Source organism: Aquila chrysaetos, chromosome 6, assembly GCF_900496995.4.
Source record: "Aquila chrysaetos chrysaetos chromosome 6, bAquChr1.4, whole genome shotgun sequence".
NCBI classification, from domain to species: Eukaryota; Metazoa; Chordata; class Aves; order Accipitriformes; family Accipitridae; genus Aquila; species Aquila chrysaetos.
The window spans coordinates 32,069,646-32,086,150 of record NC_044009.1 but is presented as its reverse complement, the minus strand read 5'-3'; the positions used below and the strand labels follow the sequence as shown (position 1 = coordinate 32,086,150).

General features: G+C 42.6%; 1 protein-coding gene across 2 annotated transcripts in view; it reads left to right on the top strand.

Annotated features, from left to right (window-relative positions):
- Positions 1-342: 342 nt before the first annotated feature.
- Positions 343-16,505, top strand: part of CERS6 (ceramide synthase 6) — a 133,018-nt gene continuing 116,855 nt past the window's right edge. Inside the window, exon 1 of one of the 2 annotated variants that reach the window (XM_030018763.1) lies at positions 343-720. In XM_030018763.1, the coding sequence (XP_029874623.1) occupies positions 551-720 (170 nt within the window). In that variant the 5' untranslated portion in view covers positions 343-550. The remainder of the gene's footprint in view (positions 721-16,505) is intronic. The other variant, XM_030018762.1, reaches the window with a different exon arrangement.

Here is a 16,505-nt window from a genome sequence, read left to right as displayed (position 1 = left end):
CCGCGGAGCCGCCAGGCCGGCTGGACGCCGAGCCGGCGCTGAAGCGGAGGCTGCGTCCCGGCCGGGTGCAGCGCGCCGCTGCCGGCAGCCTCGGCCGCGGTCGGTGAGTGGCCCCAGGACGGGGTCCCCGCTCGCTCGGGCCGCGTAGTTTCTGGTCCAGGGTTTGGTGGGGCTTTTCTGAAGGTGAAGAGGGGCGGGGTACGGCCGCTCCTGGCCGCCCGGCGGGGCCAGCCCGCTGGCCGCCCGAGGACCTGCACGGCGGGCCCGGGGGCAGCCGGGCGGCGGGGCGCGGGCGGGAGCCAATGGGGGCCGCCGCGGCCGTGTAACAGGCGGGGCGGCCGCTGCCCCCGCCGGGCGGCCGGGGCGGGGAGCCGGCACAGAGCGCCGCGCCGCTCGGCAGCATCATCCGCGGCTGCGGGGCTGACACACGCCTCCATCCTCCTCTGCTCCGGCAGCCGCTCGCACACGCCTCGCCGCGGCGAGGGAAGGCCGGCCGGCGGGCGGAGCGGAGCTGAGCGGAACGGGGGGCGCCGCGGCAGACAAAGCAAAGATGGCAGGGATCCTCGCCTGGTTCTGGAACGAGCGGTTTTGGCTGCCGCACAACGTCACCTGGGCGGACCTGCAGAGCACAGAGGAAGCCGCCTTCCCGCAGGCGGAGGACCTCTACCTCGCCTTCCCCCTGGCCTTCTGCATCTTCATGATCCGGCTGCTCTTCGAAAGGTAACGCCGAGCCGCCCGCGCCGCCCCGAGCTCGGCGGGGCTGGGCGGGCCGCGCGGCTTGCGGCCCCCGCTCGCTGAGGGGCAGCCGGGAAACCTTGGCTGCCCGGCGGCCTCCTCCGCCGGCGCTTCTCTCGCGGCCTTGCCGGGCTCTTACGTTTTCCCTCGCCCCTCGGTCGGTCACGTAGCGGGCCCGATGCAGGAAGGTGGAGGGGCTTCGGGCGGCAGCCGGCGCTCCTCTCGCGCTGCCCGCAGCGCGGCCCGGCGCGGGCGCTAGGAGGCGAGGTCTCCCCGGCAATGGGCGCAGCCCTCCTTCCACCTGCGGCGGCCGCGGCGCCCTGCCCCGGCGCCGGTGGCGCGGGGGAGAAGGGCCCTCCGGCACCTGTGCGGGCCGCGGCCTGCCCGCCCGCCGGCCGCGACCCGCGGGTTGCGGCGGGGTCGTGGCCGCCCCCCTCAGGGAAGCCCCGCAAGAAGCGCTGTGGGGGCGGGCCGGGGCGAGAAACTGTCCGGGCTGGAGAGTTCGCCCGTGCCCCCGCCGCAGGGCCGGTCTCCAGAGAGTAAACCGGGGCGAAGCCCGCGCTGCCCTCCCTCTGCGGGGCCGCGGGGCAGGACTCGGCCTGGCTGCCGCCGGCGGCGCGAGGCGCTGGCGCTGCGCGGCTGAGGAGGCGGCGGCCGTTACGGCCGGGCGTCGGGTCGGCATGGGAGGTTGGTGGTGAGCACCGGCCTGAGGGGAAGGCGCTGTCGGGTGGCTGCGCAGAGTTTTGCTTGGCCGGCGTGTGGGGTGGCGGCGCGACCGGTCCGTGCCTCGTGTCGGAAACCCTCCCCAGGTGCTGCCAGGAGGTAGGATCTCAGGGAAGAAGCGCTCCAGATGCTGTTCATTGCCCAACCAAACTCGCCGTTCTTTGAGATTGCTGAATTCACGTTTCACAAACATACAGATACGTACATATGTATATTCAAACACAAGACGTCAAACTAGTGATTGGTCAGCGATGACTATTTATTTATTGTCTGTGAGTGTTTCCTGACGGGTATTTAACAGAGGCCGCCCGTCATGGGGATGCAGCTGAAGCGAAGTGGGTTGCTCGCTTGCGCACGCTTCTGTGCTGCCTGACAAAGGTGGTGTTCCCTCCATCTGCAGAGAACAAAAGAATGGTTCCCTATGCCAACACCTACGTGTTTTCAGTGCTGTCTTCCTAGGCGATGCTATTAGGGTAGTCGAGGAAGATAAAGGAAGACCAGTAGTTACCACATGCCAGAGAATGGCTATAAAGATGCTTTAAAAATGCTGAAACAGCCGATCTGTCAGGTTAGCACTCCACATCTCCTAAGCATTCCCTCACCCTGGTTAGAATATGGCACCTGGGATGTTGGTTTGTGAAAAACTTGGCTGTTTTCATGACTCAGTTGAGAGGACCATATTTGTTTTGAAAAATGAGCTGTCGTGGACTGTTGTTAACTTCTGTGTTGCTTTACAGATTTACTGAAAAAGACAGCAAAACTTGTGGTCTGCCTGAAAATCTGAGGTTATCAAAAGTTAATTTAAACACTTATCCTAAGTTAAATACTGCAATATAGTTACAATTTGACTGCACAGTATTATTTAGATAATGTTAAATCATTAGTGGTTTTTTTTTCTCATTTGCAGTCTGTACAATGTGTACTTTCAAGCGCTGAAAGTGGGTATGTGATGTTGCATCCCTTGCCATCTGAACTGCAATATGTATCGCAGCAGGGCTGTGTTTAGATGGAGGAACAGTTAGTCAGACAATTTCAGCCTAAACTTACAATTATGTTTCTGCTAGTTCTGATGTGGCTGTTGTTAGCATTATAGAAGCTACTCTGATTATTTAGTAGTCTGTATCCACTTCCTCTGGTTATTTTTCTTAATTCAATTAAAGTAATTTTTAATCTTGCAGTACATTATATTTTTAAGTGTTATTTATACAGATGAGAAAATCAGTACGTTTTCTTAATTCTCTTATATTCATTGGGCTACTTTTGAAATTTAGATCTGGAAGTGTGTTCTGCTAGCCTGATAGTAGGTGAGAGACCTCCAAAGAGGTTTTATTAACAATTACTTAAGTATGTATTTTTTCCTTTTTAATTTCAAATCAATTGCAAAACTCCACTGTGAGAGTAGGATCAGGCTGTTTTGTGTGGGGTTAATCCACATGGCATGGTACAATTGTGATTTTTCATGTAGGGCATTATATTAAAGTAGGCTGAGCAAAAGTGACTGGACCCACTTCCACAGATCAAATCATGGGATTGTCTTTGACTTTATTATTGTTCATTAGTAATTTATTTTGTCAGACCTCTGTGCTTTGTTTGGGAGCCACAGAAATGTCTCACGCACATCATTAATTGAAGGCTTGCAATTATTTCAATTGAGAAAGCTATTCAAGATCTAGAAGGGAAAAGAGAGGAATATCTGTTAAACTGATAATTTTTCATTCTTCTGTGTATTAAAACAGCTACATTTTTTCCTTTCAAAACTCAAGTTGTGGACAACTGATGTTGTACGTGCTACATCCTGGAACAAGCTTTTGCAGATGGTAGCAACTGAAGAAAAAATAAAAATAGGTGCTGTAATACATTAAAAAAAACCAAACAACCAGGTTAAACCCGTAGTTGTAGTGCAATATTTGTAACACCAGTTTATTCTCTATTTTGTTTTGTAAGATACATAATACAGGTGCCCTTGTAATTGTTTATACTGGTAGGTAAGCAGCCACAAGGTGTTAAGAACCTGATTAAGTATTTTATATCCATTATTTTCAGACTCCTTCACAGCAGCTGACTGCTAGGCTGCTGAAGCAGTATGGGTTTACTTCTCTTGCTATGAAGGGTGACTAACTTCATGGATCTTCACAATAGTAAGAAATGTGGTTCAGGGGGAGCTGTGATTTGGACTTCACGTGTCTTTGCTTACAAAGTTCTTGATATGTCTGGGGGATAAAACTTGTCATGCTAAGGGTTTAAAGTTGACTTCATTTATATATATATATTTATATTGTATATACATATATATTTGTACGTACGTATTTGCAGGTGCAATTGAAAAGACAGAACTTGGGAATTTTGTTCTATACATATTCACCTATTATTAACAGTTAATCCTACTGGGATTTTTTTTGTTACTGGTTTGACAAATCAATTAACCAAGTCAAGAAGAGAATCTAGATGCTTCTGAATTTTTTTTTTTTCCTTCCAAATAAAATAATTTTTGTTGATTTCCTTGTCCTGCCATCCCTGACCAGCACTCTTGAATGAAAGGAAAAAAGTAGATTAGAACATTAATTGTACGCTGAATCGCTTCAGCAGTTGGATCTGATGATGAGTGCTCTTGAAATAAGCTTTGCTCTGAGGTATAATCTCATAACCATGAGATTTAGTGGATCTATCTGCTGAGGCCATCATAGTTATGGATGAGGTGCTAAAATACCTTAACAGCCTTTTCTCTTTTCCGTTCCTTCTCATTAATCTCTTTCTTTAAACACAAAGTACGTTTTAGAAAACTATAATAACTAAGTGCAAAGATAGTGTTACCTAGTAATTTGGAAGATGGCAGGAGTTTAGCAATGCAGTGGTAATGTGGGGACATACTTCTTTATAGTATCCATCCATTTTTTGTGTCTTACTATTTTTTTAAAGGCATGTAAGCAATTAAGGATCTCCTCCTGTACTATACAACACCTTCAGCTATAAGGAGATAACATAAGTTCTCAATAATACCAGTGTCTTTCTCCCCGGATCCTTTCCAGTTCTAGTGTGGGCAAGACAGGTTAAAGCTGAATTGAAAATGCTCTTGCTAATGGCAGGGTGTTGTAGTTCTGATTGATTGGCCTAAAAAGATAAAAGAAACATCTCTTATTCTGGGCAAATACATTTTTTTCTTTTATGGGATCACATAGCTCTTCGCCCTCTGTGCTAGACCTTGCTGCTCAGAAGCAGCATCCTTTCCTATCCTCCCAAGCACGTCCTCTGTGAGGGGCCTGTGGTTATATGAAAACAATGTTTACTCAGCAATCAGTGTGTTTGTTGGACACAAAACAAGAGGGTGATACACCTCTGCTTTAGGGACTTCTCTCAAGGGACAAGTTGGCTGAATCCTCCAAAAGAAGTGCTAACTATACAGATTTCTGATATCGTCCAACAATTTTCTGAGTCAAGTAATCTGATATTACTGCTTTCTATACACTTGGCTCATCTACTGAAGTTTCTCATATCTCATCTTTGCATTGTAGTTGCAGTATGCTTTATTTCCCTCACGTTGTAAGCAGCAGTTTGGGCTCAGATCTAATGAGATCGCTCCATAAATCTGCAAAGCAGGCTTAAAATGCCTTTATTGTTCTCTGGCCTTGACGGGGTGGGGGGTGGCCGCAGTTCTCAGAGGTGAAGCTGATATTCCTCAGTTGATGGAATGGCTCATATGGTCAGGGATTGCTTGATTATGTATAGGAACAGCCTTCCAGCTGTGCCGATTTAAACTGAGCCGGCCTCATCATTTACTATCAGTCAGATCAAGATACTCTAGACATTGAGCGTGTGGAAATTCACGGCTTTTGTATGACATTTTGCTTTTATAATGATAATTCAGCCTCAAAGGTAACCTCAGCTGACTCTCATTTAGTATGACACAGTGGATCAGGGAATTCCTAGTGGATCAGGGTGACATAATACAGTGACTGTGTGTGTGCACGTATATATATATATATATATATATATGTATATATTTTGCTAACTGTAAAAATTCATTCAGGTCACAATACATTAAAGTCTTGCAAGTGTTTCTGCTATGTGGTGTATACATACAAATTTGATTTTCGTAATCCCTAAGATATCTAGTATCGGTGCTTCCTTACAACAATAAGGAGGCTAGACAGTAGTTGGAAGAGGCTGTACAAACTTGGTGCATTTCCAGCAGCCCAAAACCTCATCTGGGGATGTTGGGTGGGGTAATGATTGTTATTTCTGTCAAAACCCGTTTGTAGGCTGTGATATTTGTAGATTTCTTGCTTAGTTCCCTGTGTGTTAAGCAAAATCTGATTGTTCAGGTATAAGTCATTTGTGTGTAAGTAGATGCATGTGTTCACTGGCAATAACTTTCTCCGTTTTTTTCCTCTATATTTTTTTATAATTTCTTTTTTTCATAAGATGGCCTCTAAGGTCTTTTTTTGCTCGATTACTATTTAATAAATGCTTAATTCAGTTGAAATGGAATAGGACACTGAAATTGGTAACTTCCTATGAAAAGACACAGGCGATATAAAGAAAATAACCAAAAAGCTGGTTTTTTTTAAACTTTAAGCCAATTTCTTTTTAAAATAGTAACAAAAGAGCATTAGCAGTAAATAGCTTTAAAATAAATTTCTCTCTTGCTGATTGTAGTATCCATTTCTCTGTGTTTCTTTTCATTAGTTATTAATTTTCTGTCATTTATATTTTCCTTTATGTAACCAGTTTTTGTTTTCTAGGGTTGCAGTGTTTGAGCTTCAGCCACTAACACAATTCAATATCTGACAACAAAATGATGGTTTTTACCTGGAGAGCCATTGTCTGTCTTGGCACGGATGGAGCTCTGTCTCACTAGCCCTGACCAATGTGGTGTACACTCACCCACCTTGACGGTGTCTGTGTTGGCTGGTATGCATCTCTGTTTTGTAATGTAGTTGTGTGTTCAGATGTAAGCTGAGAGCATTCCTTTAAAAGAAGGTAGAGTGGATAAAATACATACTATTTAAATGTCCTTCATAAAGGACCATTTATAGATGCACGTTAGTGCCAATCTTAAAATTGGGAGTTAAATGGGAAATATGTGTTGAGTTCCAGTAGAGAATGCCATTAAAACTGATTTCAAAAATATCCAGGTGACGGAAGTATGACAGCCAAACCACAGCTCAGCTGAGGGAAAGGTTTCAGTGACAGGTCACTAGTGGGTACTGGGAGCTTATTACTGGGGCAGAGCTGCCATTAGTGGGGTTTTGTCTGAGTGCAGGTTCCAGTTACTGTTAGAAACTCCTATTTGGTTCCTGCCTGTATTCCTGTAACTGCGCAGTTGGATCCAAATTGCCTTTGGCTCCTTTGGTTGCTCCTACTTCTGCCTCTGATTAACAGGCATTTGCTAAGAATTTGTTCTCAGAAAAGGAAGAGCTTCTCGTATGCTGCCTCTTTCTACACATCTGCAGACCAGTGTCTAATTAGTCCATACAAAGTATTTAGTAAGTTAACATTTGGGGAAATCTGTTCCCTTGACTCTATCTCTGTTATCTGTCAACAAGGTAGAGAGGAAGGGGATGCCTAAGCTGAACAGTGCTTACTTGACCATATTTGTGTTTTGTTGTTTTGTTTCCTTTTTTCCCCAGTTGTTAAATATTCCATGCCTACAGTAGTTTGACAGTTAATTAGCATTTGGGGTTTCTGTGCCTGTCTCAAAGTGGTCTTGGAGTTTTGAAAAGAAAGGTAAAATTACAGCATAAAAGTATGTAGATTTCATAAGTGATGTAACCTTATATAATATTCAGTAATATGCTTAAGACTGTAGTTGGCATCTTATGGACAGTCAGATGCATATGATGTGTATCAACAGTTCCTTGGAGGTGTTTATCTAACACCTTGATTGCTCTGTGGTCTCCCACACCAGCGACTCCCTTCACTCATTGAGCACTTACGGGTTTTGGGGGTGCAGGAGGGATGGGCATCCAGGTCAAGGGAAAGGGAGAGAAACGTGTGGATCTCTGATCACTTGAAAGAGGAGGAATCACTGATGTCTTGCTTTAAAGCGAGCAAGGTTTCTGACAATCAGATGGGCTGAGAACTTTCATTCTCTGTGAGGAAGTCTTTTTAGCACATGGTCCTTACAGAAGACTAACTCTACACCATCTGGCTTCTATCAATTTCTCACAAGGATGATACCTTTCTGGTTATTCTGAAGTAGTCAAATTGTGGTGTAGGTGGGAGAGCTGGTGTATTTAGCATAGCCAGTTATAATCTTAGAGATGGTTTTCATAATGCCTGTAACACAAAGCTGTAACTTCTGTACCAAAAGCAGAGGGTAAACTATAATGATTTTTCTCCTATGTAGTTAATACCTCTCATAGTCACAAATTTTGCTGTTGGTAAGCTTTCATACTGCTGCGCAATTGTGAAGCCTCATGTAACTGTTACTGATGTAGCATAATCGAATTTTAACTCTCAAGGTAATTGTCTGTACAGTTACTAAGAATGTCTAAGAGCTGTAAAGAAGCATAACGTCCAGTTAGCCATGTTGTGTATTTTATAATATGTAAGAGATATATATATAGTTGTATATCGGCTATTAATCCAAGTTACCTTTTGCACGGGGAGGAATAGAACGCTAAAGTTCTCCAGGCTACCTGGTATTAATGAAGTATCTTTCAGGTTCACTAACCTAAACCTCATTTTAATATTATAAATGATGCCCTTTAAAGTTTGGTCTGAAACAATGAAAAACCTTCTTTGTACTTGCAGGTCACACTAGGATGGTTAAAGCAATATATCTAAATCACTTGCATTTTTTCTCGGTATGAGTGCGGTAAAAGCCTCCTTTTAATAGTATCTTCCCTGTCTTGGTTTCTCCTGTAGGGATGGAGGGGAATATCTATAGTACTATATAAAAAAAAAAATAAATCTAGCTGACATAGTTAACACTGGTGCAAAAAAACAGAGGTTAGAGTCCAGAGGGTGTTCATTGGCATAAAATCTTTGATTCCTGAGGCTGTATGAGTATTTGTGCATGCAGTAGTATTTGTCTATCCTTTGTAACAGGCTAGTTGCTCTATTTTTAACAGTAATGGGGTGACCCAGAGGAAAATGTGGCTCTTTTATTTATTACAAGTGGTGTCATCACATGCCATCATCCGAGATAAACTTAATGTTTTTTAGTTCTGTAAGCAGAAGGAGAAGAGGGCTTGATAGAAATGATGCTGAAATCCTCACTTTGGAATTGGGATCTCTTCACTCCCTTTTCGCCTCTGTTGCTGACTGAATTCAGTTCTATATGACGTTGTATAGATACCTGAACTTTCACTGGGACTGTCATTTACTATGTCTCTGGGACTCTCATCCTTACTGAGAAGAGAGTGGAAGCAGAGGCCACTCTCAGCTTCTACTTTGCTGTGATGTTTGGCATCCTGTAGTTATACAGAACTTTAAACTATGAAAGCTGCTTTTGCACCAATACTGTCTACCTGGACAAATGGTATGAACGAGCATAACTGCCTAGGCTAGTGAGAGATGCTTTCATGTGGTGGTAGGGAATTGCTTATTTGGAAATAAGTGTATGTTGTACAGTGCAAAGTAAAGAGACCCTGCTTACTCAAAAGCAGTTGGTGATCACAAAAGTGAGTAATTTGAAAAGATCAGAGTGGTACACTGTAATATCCCTTGTGCTTGCTTTTGCCTGTGTCTGTTGTGACTGCGTGATGTATCTGTTGCTGAGAAATGCAGTGGTCCACATAGCTGGAGACAAACTGTCTGGTGTGCCGTCGTGAAGGGGCCAGTCTGAACAAGATATGTTCCTTAAGAAGTACAGAAGTTAGCCTTGACATGGCAACTGCTGAAACTTTGTAGGTGGGCAGCATAAACATGGAACGTTAGTCTAAACCTGCGGGCATTACAGTGTGATAAAGCAGACAAAATTACATCTATGTGAAATGAAAAGTGAGCTGAGAAATTTTGGGGGTGGTGGCTGAACTCAGGTGATGGTGAGCTCCTCTGACACACTTCTCAACCAGGATGAGACCTGCTCAGTTGGGGAGCTTGGAGGGCTCCAGCCTCTCACCAGCTGACTGTCAGGGCTGTGGCTTTCTTGGGCACTGCTGTAGCAGATGAGACCAGTGAGTCATCAAGACCAGAATCCCCCTTGCAACTGGTGAGACCAGTTGCTTCTGTTGAAAACAAAGTTTTGGGTAATGAGTGGATCATGAGTGGGAACATGCCTGTTGACAAGCTTTTCCGCAGCTGTCCATCAGATTTTCTTGAATGTCCTGCTGTTTACTACTTGCGGTTGTCCAAAGCATGCTGCTGGACAAGATGATCGGGTCCAGTTAGGAGTACTTATTCCTCTTACCAGCATCATGTTGGAAAGAAGCCGTTGAGAAAAAGAAAAGCAAGTGGTTAGACCACAAGCAGGAGCGTGTTTTGTATGTATTGAAGCAATAATTGGGTGGTAATTGGGTGGTTGATACTTATCTGTCAACTTTTCCCACACACCTAGTATGAGAGAAGGGAGAGAACTCATATGATAAGAGAGTAGCCTGAAAATATAAACAGTTCCAGCGCCAAACGCTCCCCAGGATTACGACACCTGTTGCACTAAATTAACTTTGCAGTGATTGCACAGACGTGATTGTGACAAATTCAACTGCAAATGGAGTCCTGAGAGTGCTGGTGGACAACAGGTTGAACACGAGCCAGAAATGCACCAACAGTATTGGGGATAGTGTTGCCAGCAGGTTGAGGGAAAGGATTATTCCCTGTACTTGGCACTGGTGAGGCCATGTCTGGAGTGATGAGTCCAGTTTTGGTCTCCCCTCTACAAGACATGAACATACTGGAGTGAGGGCAGTGAAGGGCCACTAAGATGATTAAAGGATTTGGAGCATCTGACATATGAGGAGAAGCTGAGAGAGCTAGGACTGTTCAGTCTGGAGAAGAGAAGGCTTAGGGGGATCTTACCAGTGTGTACAAATACCTGATAGGGAGAGTAAAGAAGGCAGAGCCAGACTCTTGTTAGTGGTGTCCAGTGAAAGGACAAGAGGCAACAAGTAAGTGATATGCAGGAAATTCTGTTTAAACATGTTTAAACTTTTTCCTGGGATGGTGGTGAAACACTAGGACAGGTTACTCAGAGACGTTGTGGAGATACTCAAAAACCAGCTGGGCATGGTCCTGCTCTAGTTGACTGTGCTGTGAGTAGGGGGCTGGACTCGGTGATTTCCAGAGGTCTTTTCCAACCTCAGTGATTCTGTGAAATCATAAACCTCACTAAATGGCATGCTTTCCCAGTGCAGGGCTCCAAGGGGCTCCTGGGATCCTATGTCTGTATGAAGTTCATAAACTGTATTGGAAACCTGAATAGGTGAGGATTAGGTTGATGTTCTCTGTAAGCCTGCAGGAGAAACTTAATTAGTGCAGGGCACATAACACTTGATTGAATAGACATCTGGATTTTCCATTTGCTGTAGAATGGGTCTTTTGATTTTATTGTAGTCTGGCATGTGAGCAGACGGGACGTAAATCAAGAAATAGATGTGGACCTCCTCTACCTAAGACAGGAATTACCTTGTGGGTACCCAAAATGAAGTCTGAGTTGCTGTGGTATAAACACATTCTGTTCCCTTCTAGGATCAATACTTTGAGTCTCCTACAGCATTAAATTTGATTATACCAGGCAATTTTGAGGATAATTTTAGTTTTGTTCCCCTTAAGTTGATTCTTCTCCACACTGCAATATCTTCAAGATAATTTTGTTTTTGAAAAAAATTCACAGAAAGAGGTGCTTAGAAGATGGGGAACAGTGATCACATGTCTTACTGGAAAAGCTTTTATTCCCTTTGTGTTCAAGATAATAAGAGCAAATCAGTCTTAGAAAAAAACCAAGAGAAGTCAGTCTTTAGTTTTACATTCACTAATTGTTTATATAGGTAATATATGTATAGTTGTAAATATATATGTACATGTGTGTGACAGAGTAATTTGTATATCACAGTGGCATCACATCAAATTATTAAATAAAAATAAAATCTTTAACAGCAGCTATAAAATATAGACTGGTCTAGAAAATGAGATATTTCAAAATGTCAGTTGTTGGTGTGATAATGAAAAGTTTGATATTTGAGAGAAGAAATGCACCCTGTATCCTAATTGGAGGAACTCTTGATCCTAATTAGAGGAACTCGTGTGTGTCCTAACCTGGAATTGTTATTTTCTAGAGCATTTATAGGAAATGTGAAAAATATTTGCGTTTCTTCCAGTTTGGAATGAAATGGAAATTAGAAATGTCAAAATTTCGTCAGGAACAGATGTCCTGACTTTCAGCCAGCACTGATAAATGGGTCTGGTTACAAGACAACGATGTAGAGATAAAAATGAGATCTCTATAGCATTATCAGCCTCCAGAAGCATACATTCTTGACCAGTTCTTAAGAGTTACTCAGTTTGTATCTGTATGCATGGTGCGCAGAAGGTTTTGTTATGTTTTTTGTTTTGTATTTTATTTTATTTAAGAAAAAAAAATATCTCTGAACAGGTCGATTTTCTTGAAAATAGGCTGATGGTTTGCTAGAATTATGGCACGAGCTCAAACCTCTAGCCTGGCATTTACCTTCAGTTGTCAGGATGAAAAGTGCACTAGGAGAAATGGAAGAACACTACTTCATCTTGCTCACTCTTCCATTGAGAGCTGACTTCAAGGTTTGAAGAGAAAGTAGCACTTTGTATCCATCACCATAGCATTACTTGTGTTTTGCCTTGTTTCCTGATTGGAATACTTTAGGCATAACACCAGAGTGGCTTAGAGCTTTAAATACTAACAACAAATCTCTTCCTCAAGTAAGGTGCCTTAAAGAATAGAAAACTGCAAAGTTACCTTGAAGGATTTGCTTTTACACTTACTTCTAAGTGCATTGTAGTTAAATCATTTTCCCTATTCTGGAGGGTGGATTTAGTGGTGGTACAGGGTTTTTTTGTTTGTTTTTATTTTATTACCATGCTTTCATTTATAACTCGAAACATGACAGCCATCACATCTTTGAAGCACCAGGGCTGTATGAATATACAGGTAGAATTTAGATTCTGATTGTTTCACATCTGCTATGGAAGCTCCCTATTAATGATTCAAAAAGAATACATTTTGGGGGGGCAAAGCATATGATTTATGATACTTAACTCTCTCATTTCACCTCTTATAGCTGTGCCCCCATCTCAAAATAAATTTCCCTTACATGTCTCATTTAGATTAAAATTAAGGTTTATTCCAGTATTTCTTGCTATGCATTTTTCTGATCTTCATCTCTTCTTCTATGTGCCCCATAAATGTTTTCTTGTCCTGCATCTGCTCCCATCTTATTTTTTTCTTTTTATTTCCCATTTTGTTGATTATTTTTCCCCCCTTTGAACAAAAGCTGTCTATTCATGCATGATGTTTTGCAGAGCTGCTGGTGGCAAAGGGAAATCTGAAGTTTCTGTCTTGAGGTTTGTCCATCGCTGCCCAGCTCTTGTGTATGGAAGAGGCAGCAACTGAAATAGAGAGGAAGCAAAGTCTTTTGCCCCTCTTCAGTGCTGTTTGAGTGTGTAGCGACTCTGTCATTCAGGTGAGTTGCTCTTCCATTGCACCTTTATTGAAGAGCAGTGGTAAGAGTATTACAGACTCCTAACTTAGCTTTTAAAATGGCATTTAATTGTAAAAGCAGCCATAGAGGAAGGCCTGCTGAGTGCATTGGTATGTAGGAAGATGGGTTTGGGTTGGGGAAGGGTTTCAAGATGATCCTAATTTTATCAAGGATCTTTCTCAGTTTGGTGGAAAAAGAGTACGTTGGTCATCTTAATTGCAAAACCCTCGAAGTGTTTATTAGGAAAAATCATAACTTCTTTCACATTTTCTTTCTACAAAGTCCTGTATCCATACAAGGAAATATTCCCTGAAAAATGGTTTGGAAATAAACCAAGTGCATTGACTAAGAAAATGATGTTATCTGCTATATAATCTGCCATCCTCTCTCAGCTCTTAGACTGGAGCACAACATGATGAGAAACCATATACAGAGAAGGAGGTAGCTATCAAAGCAAGGATGTTGCCAGCGATGTGATCCATAAAGTGATTCACAGAGCAAGGAGAAGGTAACCTTGATTTCAGTCCTCCATATCCAGTGCTTTGTGTGCAATCTCCAAAGGACCTTTGCTTCCCTTGAATAACTGTGGCTGACTTTAGTTCTTGACCAGAATAGGAAGGTGTTATTATGGATTGTTGTTTGATTTTATTTTTGTTTGTTCATGTTGGTGGCCTGCTGTCTTGGGGAAGGCTTGTTGGAATGAAAATCCAAGGCAGTAGTTTCCAGCATCTTAACTTTTCTTCTCATTGATATAGTTCCATGTAGAGATTCCAGATAAAATGCTAGATTAGTTCATATTCATATATAAAAATGGTCGTTGGAATCCAGGTGTTACCACTTGCATCTGCTCTTCTCTTTCAGACTTGTATTAACTTCATCTGGGGATCCTGTGAATCTCTTCCAAAGCTTTAGGCCTGCCTGCTGCACATGGACCAGTAAATCTTAAGACATACATGGAAAAAATAAGATTACAGTGGTCAGGGTTTTTCATGCTCCCTAACCAATGACTTCCTACAGTTTCCTATGAAACATTGTGGAGTCCATACATCAGATGAGCTGTCTCTCTTGTAATATGAGCATTTGCTTTCCTACATGAATTTTAATGTAAAGAGTGCATTGATTTTGTGAAACTGTATTACATGCATAAAGACAGCTTTGTCACACAGTCTTATTTGATTATTTGCATATAGTAAGGTCTGCTGGTGGTATAAATCACAGTTTGTTTGAGGGTGGTCAAACTGATTTATACCAGTTGAGGATCTATATTACTCTTGAATATGATTTATTTACTCACAAAAGTCCTGAATCTGATCTTCTGCCAATATAAATTAGAAAATAGCTTCTGCTGAGTTCTGGTGTTATATCAGCATAAAACTTGTATGAAAGACCAGAAATTGTATGTCATTATGAATGGTCATATGTAGCCATCTGATTACTGTTTTAGTAATTAAGAAGCAGAAGCCATTCAATCTGTATACCTAGGTAGAAATCAAGAAGATATATATATATATATAAAAAAAATTATTATTTTCTTTTAAATTCCATTTTTCTTTCCTTGATTAAGTGCCACATTTTCCCCCTCCCCCATTTTTTTCGGGACTAGTAGTATGTATGTACCCATAGAGTATTGTTCTGTCTGAAAATCTTGAACGTAGAAGGTTAGTTAACATTTGATGTTAACTAGAAAGAGTTATCCTTTTTTGACAGAGTAGGATGTGGGCCTCTGCTTCTGCATGGTGTAAGGTGATTGGTCAGTCAAGGGGATCACTTGATAGCCTTGCTACTCCTTCCCTCAGTCCCTTCTGAACAAGAGCATCTCTAGTACTGACTTAAGGCATCAGGTCTGCAACTTGGTGACAGGCTACTAGTAAGCACCTTGTAGACAGCTTTCTTGTGTCCTGCCCTGGTTCTGCTCTTGCACAAAGCTACTTCGTGGTGGAGAAGAAGGTCTGATACATCTGTGCAGTGGTTGTAGCTCCTGTCAAGAAGTGTAGGGTGGCCTGGAAGGAGTATCCTGGTGTTGCCCTAACAGGTACTGTGCTGCAACTGTGTTGCTGTCAGTCTGCGTGGTAAGCAGCTTAATGCCAACCCAGGTGTTCTATGTAAGCTATAGTCACTGCCAGAGTTACAATGTAAGCATCTATTAAGAGCTCTGTTGATTACACACAAACAGAAAACGAAGTGTCATCCTTAATCGTGATTGTTTGTTCCAGATGTGGTGATTTTGTGATTTAGAGAGTAAAACTGGGTGTGTGTGTGTACACGTGGATTTTAAATAGGTTATAATAATGACCTCCAAGACTATCTTAACAAGTCTTCCACTCTGCTTCACAACAGGGTGCTCTTTTTGCCTTGCCTGGTAGTGCTGCAGGTATTTATTTATATTGAATGACATAAAAAGGCCTCTGAATGAGTACACTTGCATAATGAATAGGAAAATGGAGCACACTGGATCCACCCTGTATTTTCTTACAGTTCCCCTTTAACCAAACTCTCTTTAAGTGAAGGCTTGGCAAATGTCCCCCCTGAGCTTTGCTCACAGAAGAGCAGTTACCAGCCAGAAAGCTTAATCACAGGAGTGGGCTCTGCATCCTCCAGAGCCTCCACAAGCCTGTGGGACAGTGATTGGAAGTATCCTGGTCTGGTCTTGCTGTTCACATTGAAAGAGCAAGGTTCCTGGCCTCAGGAGGTCTAACTTTGAGTGTTAACAGTAAAGCAGAGGACTGAAAATTAGCATGCTCATGTTCTCTGCTGATTATTTTGAGTGATCTGTTATGTAGTCTTGGGGCCTGGGATCCTTTTTTATAATATGAGTGTAAGAACAGTAACTGCTTCTTGCTTCTAAAATGTTTTCACGTTGTTTAATGAGAACTATCAAGAATAGCAAAAAGTTTTCAGAACTTACTGCAAGGTGAGCCATTCTGCTGAACTCCTAAACCCCCTTCCCCTTGGACAGTTTACAGTCTTATAGGTACAGTTACTTCTGGTCTGGAATAACTTCAGAATGTGGCTGGGATATGTGAGGATAGAGGGGAAGAAGGAAGATGGAAAATTTCATCTTCACGCTTGAGTTTTCTAGGATATTTTTCTCTCCATCTCTTAAATAAGACTAAGTATAAGGTCCCAGTGAATGACAATTGCCATCAACTGTACAAAGCATCTGCTTCCAAAGAAATGCCATTGATCAGTCTCATTTCTGTTTTGACAAGGAGAGACCTGAAACAAGATGAAATTAACTACAAAACATGCAGAACTTGTGCAAGTCCTTATCAGAAATCTGTTTTGGAGAACCCAAATCTTGAAAAAAGGCATTGCAGCTGCAAGCTCTAGCAGCCACTGGAGAGTTTGCTCTTTTTACTTCTCCATAGCTTCTTAAATATTGTCTTGCTGGGAAATTTTCCAGCATATTACTTAAAAGAAAAAAAAGAAATA